At 47.8% G+C, this 8,254-nt stretch overlaps 1 protein-coding gene across 1 annotated transcript; it reads left to right on the top strand.

The window, feature by feature from the left end:
* Nucleotides 1-2,879: 2,879 nt before the first annotated feature.
* On the top strand, nt 2,880-6,485 carry MLEC (malectin). The gene is made up of 4 exons (XM_010290458.1): nt 2,880-3,057; nt 4,468-4,644; nt 4,804-4,861; nt 6,027-6,485. The coding sequence occupies exons 1-4, from the start codon at nt 2,893-2,895 to the stop codon at nt 6,254-6,256; spliced, it is 630 nt and encodes a 209-aa protein (XP_010288760.1). The 5' UTR covers nt 2,880-2,892; the 3' UTR covers nt 6,257-6,485.
* The last annotated feature ends 1,769 nt before the right edge of the window (nt 6,486-8,254 follow it).

The following is an 8,254-nucleotide window of genomic DNA, read 5'->3' as shown; positions in this document are numbered from 1 at the left end:
CTGGCTTCTTTTTTTCTTTTTTTTTTTTTAATTTTTTCCACTGAAAGACCCCAGTTTCCACAGCAGGATCTGCCAGTTTGAAGCCCAGCCTGCAGCACTCTGAGTAAAGCGAGAACATGCTTTGCCTGCTCTGCGCAGCTGAATCGCTTGTGTTGCGGGGTGATGCCTGCCACCAGTAGCGTGGTTCCAACAGAGAGGATCGTTTGCCTGGAGCCCCAGTGGTGGAGCCGGGCAGGAGGAAGGTGCAGCAGACTGGCCTGCGCCACTGAGCAGCTGAGCTCTGGTCCTGGCAAGGTGTTCAAGAGCAAGGCAGGGACAGAAGCAGAGGCAGATGGGATACGATCAGCTGCTGTAACTACTGAATCAGTAAAAGCTCTGTCTACCAGTAAGAACAGGACTGAGAACTAATATTACACTTGCGCTTGGGTTACCTTTTCGTATTCCCCCTTAAACCGCTCAGTTTGTATGAATTTTGCCTGTTTCTGATAACTGGTGCAGCAAAACTTAGTTGATTCACAAACGTATTGAAAAGTTAGCTGTGCTGAGCTGTTTGTGCTGTCAGGTGACAGCAGGCGAGTGGTCGAGTGCAGAGAAGATGGCTATCTGTTGACTTTTAAGTCTAACCTTCACTGTTTCCATGTAGGATAGTGAGGATTGTCCTGCGCCATACAGCTAGGACTGCCATTGCTCACCCTGGATGAGTGCCATCCCAAATGAAGAGCCGTTTAGGCACAGTGGTTACAGGGGAGGTCACATTTAAATACTGATACAGTTTGTTAGGAGCTTTTCATGCCTGTGGAAGCTGGCGCCCCAGTCGGACAAGTTGTGCAGTTCGCTCTAGGTCATCTTCCCTTCACAGACCTCTCACATGTGTGACTTGAAGGAGAATGTCCTTGTGGACTTGAACAATTTATTTTTGAGTTGAGGAGAAATAAGGGTCTTTTTCAAGCACACTGTGACATGCTCTTCCTTTGGGGAAAGCCTGTGGTGTCTCCTCTGAACAGCAGGCTGTTACAGTAATCCTGCTTCAGCCAGCAGTGCCAGGCACAGCAGAGGAGACTTTACCCCTTTGAGCTCTCAGCTGCTTTTCCCTCAATGGCTTTTTATTGCACCATTGTTCGGCTTAGTCTGGGCTCCTCTCTGTGTTGATAGGCATGTAATGGCTAAAGCAGAAATATGTGGCTGACTGGGAGGAAACGACCTAGGGATAATGCTTCTGGGCTGTACTGCCTCTGGGCAAATTAAAACTTTTTTTTCAAGCCTCAGTTCAAATGGTGTGCCCTAAAGGAAAAAATGTGCTGATGGCAATTACAGAATAGCCAGGTGGTGCCAAATGCAGTTGAGTCGCAGATTAATGTGTACTGCTCCTGTCTCGGAGAGCTACCTCTAGGCACAACCAGTGTGCTGTGAAATCGAGCTCACTTCCACAGCTATATAAACAGACCTCTGATACGCAGGTGACAGATCTTCCGCTCCAGTCACCTTTTTGGCTATGAAAAGACTTTATGCAGGCTGTCCCCTAATAGGAGCTGACTTCTGTGGAGTCCTTGGTTTGCTATCGCTGTAATCTGTAGCTGGCCAGGAATATCTGTATGAGAGGACAGGTTACTTTTCATCCTCAGTATTTCTGGAGAGTAGTCTTCAGCCTTTGCGACTGGGTTCGAGCGGTAAAGAGAAGCAGAAGATTGCCTGAGTAGCTGCGTGTGAAACAGGAGACTAAGAACTGGCATTAATTTCCTCTTGCTCGTTTGCATTGGCTCCATCTTTGGCAACTTGCACCGGGTTAGTAGTTCTTGCTTTGTCTTGGCCAATGCAATGTCTGTTCCCATGGAAATGGAGGTGGAAGTGGCAAGTATCAGTGGAGAACTCTGCCTGGATCAACTTCTCCTGACTGAAGTGCCAGTGGGCAGCTGGTGTCCACAGTCTTCCCTCCTGCCCCTGCTTCGCTGGGGAATTACTTGATCAGAGCTCTTGAGGTATGCATCCATTTGCATTTGTACAGTAAATCTGACACAATAAAGTGTCAAGTTGGGTTAAGATCTTTTGAGGGCTGCTCTAGTGGTAGTGAAATAATGACTGAGAAGAGGCAAATTTTATGATTTCTGTTATTTTCTCAAGTATTGTCCTGTTTGGGAATGTTATTTGGGCCCTTCTCAGGGGGTGTTCAGATGCTTGCAGACAGCTCCCTTTTCAGCTGGGTGACTGTGAGAACAGCTGCTCATGGAGCTGCTGGTGCTCTTAAGACCCTTGTGTGTATCTTTCTTGCTTCCTTCTTCCTGTCTTAAAGCTAGCAAGTATTGCGTGGTTGTGGTGAGAAGAAAGGATTTTGTAAGATGTCTTAATGCTTTTCACTCTTCTGCCATTCCCCAGGTTTTCACTTGAGGAGGGTGAGTCTCTATAACCTGATGCCATCGACTGCTAAATTAAAATGTGTTGAATGAATGAGTTGAGTCAGTCCAGTGCTGACTGTTTTGGTTTTGTGCTGAGAGTTCGTAATTTGAAGATGTTGTAAAAAATACTCTAGGTGTTTTTCCTCTTTGAAGCAGGAAGAAATGGCCGAGTCCTTTGTCTCTGTGCCCTGTTTGTGAAACAGACCCTTCTTTCTGAAACTGTGCAAGTGAGTTTACAGTGTCTTAGGCTGCAGCGGGTCCAGACCTCTTTTTCTACAGGACGCTGGTCCTGGGGCTTTGCTACCTCTGTTTCTGCTCCAGTAGTGCCTCCTCCTGGTCAGAGCAAGGAGGGAAGACAGGTCTGATGAGGGCATAAGTGCTGATTTATGCCATTTAGGGAGTTAAGCACTTCAAGAGTATTTAAAGTGTCTCTTCCATGTGCCTCAGAAATTAACTCTTCCTCTTACTATTTTGTGCTTGAAACCCAGCTTCTGACTATGGTATGAAGCTGCCAATCTTGCGATCCAACGCAGAAGATCAGATTCTGTACCAGACTGAGCGGTACAATGAGGAAACCTTTGGTTATGAAGTTCCCATCAAAGAGGAGGGTGACTATGTTCTGGTGTTGAAGTTTGCAGAGGTCTATTTTGCACAGTCTCAACAGAAGGTAAGCAACAGTTCCTTGCTTGTCTCTTTGATGCGAGTTCTTGGCTAAGACTGTGCATGTCCAGGTTGCCTCTGCTGCTTTGCATGCTGGAGAAAGGAGTGAAGTAAGGCACTAATGGTTTAGTAACTTGGTTCCTATAACTCTCATGGGCTCTGAAACTTCATGCTCTCTTTCACATTCCAGATACACGGTTGGCCTGGAAAATTTCATTACGAAGTATTCAAACAAATGTGTGCAACTAAACATAACTAGCACTAGAGTTTTACAATCTGTTTAGGCTGTGCTGGCTTTGAGAAGAAGTGTTTTTGCCTTTTTCCTGAATACTTGTTCCTGACCTGACAGCATGCTTGTGCTGGAGGAAGTATTGTACAGATTGATTCAGGGAAGTGATCTGCATTAAAGAACCTGCATTAAAACCTACTCAGAACAATTCTTACAAATGTAGTGAGACTTGATACTGGTTCAAACTGATCCTGAAAGCACAGGGTTAAATTCAACCCTCTTTATTGCTCTTTAGAGAATAATAATAATAATAATAATTGCTGTTCACTTTTAAAATCCCTCATGTACAGACGTGGAAGCAGAAGTACAAGGAACTCAAAGGCGTGTGATAAATTGGGAGAGAAGTGGTGTGTGTTTTAGTCTGGCTTTCCCCTGACTCCATCAGCTTCTTCAGAGCCCTGCTCCTTAATCGCTGTGCTGCCTTCCTGCCAGAGAAGTATTTCAGGGAACAGAACTGGTGGGGCTGGCTTACAGAATGGATGCAAAAAGCAGCTGCAGATTAAACTGAAGGGTTGAGGCATCTTTGGTTCCTCTTCCTTCATGTGGTTCTGCTGGGATTCCCCAGGTGCTGAGTGAAGTTTGAGTCATTGCAGCCCTGAGGAAGACTTTCACTCTGAATTCACAGATGTGGTTAGCAGTTCAATGTTTCACCTCCTTCAAACCCTGTATACTTCACCAGCTTGTTTCCTCTTCTGTGCTCTGCTGCAGGCTGTTAGTTAGAAATGGCTTAATTCCCTACGGTGTGGTGTGCTGCAGCCACCCTGGGGTGGTAGGAGCTGGTCATCAGCCAGTAGGTGGAAGAAAATTGTGAAAGAAAAGTATGAATAAAACAGAATAAAATTGTGCTGTCCTCTGTTCTGAACAGCAGACATAAGGGTTATTTTAAAAGTTGAAGGCAGATTTCAGGGTATTTGAAAGCAATGTTAATGCTTCAGCGTCTTTAACTGGCTACTTGTGGGCTCTGAATCCTTCACAAGGGAGTGGAGCATGTGTGATGGGACAGTGCATGCTGCAGCGCTTTCTGGTTCTGGGTGCATAACAAGCAGAGACCTTTCCTGTGCTGTTCCCTTTTCAATCGTCACGTGCCTGAATCCATTCTGACACACGGTCATTTATTCTATCCTGAAGGTATTTGATGTTCGCTTGAATGGCCATGTAGTGGTGAAGGACTTGGACATTTTTGACAGAGTTGGACACAGCACAGCTCATGATGAGATCATCCCCATGAGTATCAAAAAGGGGAAACTGAGTGTCCAGGGAGAAGTTTCCACGTTCACAGGGAAGCTCCACATTGAGTTTGTAAAGGTAATAAGCTTTGCTGGGCAGAGCCCTCATCCTCCTTTTCCCCTTCTTCCCCAGCCATGTGATGCACCTGTGTGCTGGAGGAGGAGAGGTGATGGTAGGTGGGGGGAACATTTCTTGCCTCAGAGCTGCTGCACTGACTGCCTCCTTTGCTTTCCCTAGGGCTACTATGACAATCCAAAAATCTGTGCCCTGTACATCCTGCAAGGAACAGTGGAAGGTAAGCACAGTTTTTGAGCCAGAAGGCCCTTTCCCTTGGACAGCAGCCTGTTGCTTCTCAGACCATGAGATCATAGCTCTTGCTGACCCACCTCTGCCAAAACTGTTTCTCCCTCAGCCAGTTCCCACAGAGTGCAGTTGCAGAGTGAAGTAGGTGTGTAGTGTCCTTCTACTCCTCCAGGTGCACAAAGCTACGTCATTTTTGGAATAAGAAAAATCGGTTTGGTTTAGGACTTGCTGCATATTGGGTAGAGAAGGGAACACATCTGGTCAGTTTTAGCTTATAGCTACAGATAAATTCCTTCTGGCCCTGGATGTCAGCAGCAGCCCTGCAGACAAGTAATTTACAGAGATCTTTTAGCTAGTAGTTAAGTGTTTCTTTCCTGGAGCTTTGTTTTGCCTTCTCAGCTTGAGGACAAGGCAGTGCTTTTTCCCAGATAGCAGTTCCTCTGGATAGCAGTGAGGAGTGCTAGTAAGGTCCTTGCTTTTTCATTACCCTCATTGTAAGTCTGTGCTGGAGTTGGAGCACCTCTAGCTCCTGAGCAGGGAAGGTTTAGGGACCCCTTGCTGACCAAAGCATCAGTTTGCTTTGGGTTGGTCAGGGATTGCCAAGTGCTGCTGAGGATTCGGTGTGTAACCTTGTGGCCATGTGGCACCTTGCTGTGTGTGGGACCTGCAATTCAGGCTCCAGGCTCAGAGGACTGGATTTGAGGATTTGAGTGGGGTTGGGCCTTGCTGCTCTGATAGGTCTGGGGCTTGGGCTGCAGTGATGTGAGGTAAGACCACTTGTGGAAAGAGTTGTTCCTGTTTGCACCTGCATCTGCTGGTCCTGCAGGCAGCTGGTGCTTGTTCTTGGCTAGATGTCACTGAGCAGCTCTGGTATCTGAGTATGTATGCTGTAAGTGTGCTTCTGTGCTGGTAGAGGGTAGAGGGATGTAATTTTCTTGCAGACTGGGTCTTTGGATGTCTTGCATCATAGAGGAAAGAAATAGTGATGTGAGCCTCTGTGAAGGAGGATGCTCCTATTTCCTAGGGTGCTCTGGCTGTGGTGTTAGGTGTCCTGTTGCTGGTGTGCATGCTGGATCGGGGAGAGGGGAAGGGAGTGACTTGGCTGATTTTCCCAGGTTACATCCTGCCTCCTTGCAACCTTTTGTCTTGTCCAACAGATGTTCCAAAGCTGCAGCCGCACCCAGGTCTGGAGAAAAAAGAGGAAGATGATGATGAAGATGAATATGATGATGGCTCCAGTGTTAAAAAACAGGCAAATAAGAACCGGGTTCAGTCAGGCCCACGCACACCAAATCCCTATGCCTCGGACAACAGCAGCCTCATGTTTCCTATATTGGTGGCCTTTGGTGTCTTCATTCCTACCCTCTTCTGCCTCTGCCGATTGTGAGAGCAAGCCCCACAGAGCATCAGCCAAGGGGCTGAGGGAAGGAGTTGGACCAAACACAGTTGCTTTCAATTTCTCCATATTGTTCATAATTTAAGGAAAAAAAAAAAAAAAAGATTCATTTGGAATGAATAGCAGGTCCAGGTAAGAGGGAGCTTACCTTCCCCCTGCCAGCAAGCAGTGAGGCCCTCGCCTTCCCCCTTCGCACCATGTGCAGCCTCCGATCGTCCCTGGGGCATCCAAGAGTAAACTGAGTCCTGGCTGTCTTTGTACTGGGCTGTTGAAAAGCTGATGCTAGCAGTCCTGGGCTACGTCCCATACTGAGAGAAAGCCATGTGCTGCAAGATCTCTGCCTTTGCTGGGTGGAATACGGTTCCTTAAGCAGGGAAGCAGCTCTTAAAACCAGGCCTGGGTACACATTTTGTCCGGGAGTGTGGAAGTGTTGAGGTGCCATTGGGTGACTAAGGACTATGGAGGACGGAGCCTGGCTCAGCATCTCCCTGAATGTGTGCAACGCGATGTATGGTACTCGCCTGCATAAAGATACCAAGACTCCAGCTAGCCACGCAGCCTCTATGGAGACATTCCCCTCCTAAGAGGGCAAGCTGCATCAGGAGCAGAGGGATTTATCTGGCTTGATTTGCTGCACCAGTTGGGAGAGACTTCTAGTTTGACAACTGTCATGTTAGATCCATCGCAGAGGGAGTCTGCTGTAGCCTGCAGGAGGCTGACGTTGTTAGCGTCTGATCAGATGCACTTGTTTTCTGTATTGATTATGGCTTTTGTTTCCTTTAATATCCTTTTCTTTTCAGAGGTTTCATTTTAAGCCCAATTCCTTGTTTTGCCCTTTCTAGTGACCTCTCCTTTGGAAGAAGCTGAGAATCAGATGACCTAGAGAGGAGGTTCTGGACTTGTTTCTTGACCTTTCTAACAGTCACCCTCCCCTCCCTGCCCCATGACAGTGACTGTGAACAGACTGTGCTGTAGGACAGAATGGAACATCCTGTGAGCTCTTGTTCCCTGTCGTAGGGACCAGGCCTGTGTGCAGAGGGATGAGAAGTGCAGTGGAGTTGGTTAGTGTTTTCAGTTAGCTTGGCCTTTTGTGTATCAAGGCACTGTGGTGAAGGGGCAGATGTCCAGCATTTCAGTACTGTAGAGCAAGGTGGTTTGTTGCCCTCCGGAGATCTGGAAGTGAGCAGAACACTGGAGACAAATTCACCCGCTTCCCCCCAGGGATATTTCTACAAGGGGCTTCTGTTTCTACATACAGAGTCTTGTGCCTGCGTGACAGAGGCTGAGCAGAGTGAAAGCCCTCACTGCGCCTGCTGATCCAGAGCTGCAGGCCCCAAGGAGCTGTCTTCCCATGGTCTTTGCTTCTGACATGTTGAGCACTTCTGGCTGGTGAGAGGGAGATGTTCTGTGTGCTGGAGCAGGCAGCGCTGGGTCCTTGCATGTCAGCTTTGATGCTGGTGAGCTCTGGGCTCACAGAACACTTTACCTCGTTTTATCTGTTTTTCTGAGGTGTGCTTTCTTTACCCAGAGCAGTGGCACTGAGCAGTGTCCTACTTGCTGCTGCTCCTCCCTGGGCATGAGTTTTCCTAGCAGTTGTTCTTGGGTTTGATCCCCTCCAGTGGCTCAGCCTTTCTTTGAGCTGAGAAGGGTCAGCAGAATTCCCTAGTTTCTGAAAGGAAACCAGAGGAGCAGCCTTTCTGCTCTGCTGGGCCCAAGCAGCTGAAGCCTTTGCTTCCTCCTAACCCTCAAGCTGTGATATGAGCTGCCACCTCACTCGTTCCAGAACAGGAGCTGCGGGAGGTATCAAAGCACTGCTCTCTGCAGCAGTTGCACTGAACCCTGCCTTTCTGATCGCATACACCACTGCTATAGGCCTAACCCTAATTCTGTGTCTCTGAGGTAAAAAGCAAGCAGTAGGACCTCAATTAACTTCTCTCCAGTTGCACAAGTGGTAACAGCCAGTTTGGGAGAAGCGGGAGGGTCCCTGCC

The sequence above is a fragment of the Phaethon lepturus genome, unplaced genomic scaffold, assembly GCF_000687285.1.
Source record: "Phaethon lepturus isolate BGI_N335 unplaced genomic scaffold, ASM68728v1 scaffold22697, whole genome shotgun sequence".
Classification (NCBI taxonomy): domain Eukaryota; kingdom Metazoa; phylum Chordata; class Aves; order Phaethontiformes; family Phaethontidae; genus Phaethon; species Phaethon lepturus.
The sequence above is the reverse complement of the archived record's forward strand: the minus strand, read 5'-3'. Positions and strand labels throughout refer to the sequence as shown.

Excerpts from the sequence above, each read along its gene's own strand:
- MLEC (XM_010290458.1), top strand. The coding sequence starts at position 2,893 with ATGAAGCTGCCAATCTTGCGATCCAACGCAGAAGATCAGATTCTGTAC. Across the intron at positions 4,645-4,803 it reads TCCACATTGAGTTTGTAAAG|GGCTACTATGACAATCCAAA; the intron begins GTAATAAGCTTT and ends TGCTTTCCCTAG. Across the intron at positions 4,862-6,026 it reads CCTGCAAGGAACAGTGGAAG|ATGTTCCAAAGCTGCAGCCG; the intron begins GTAAGCACAGTT and ends CTTGTCCAACAG.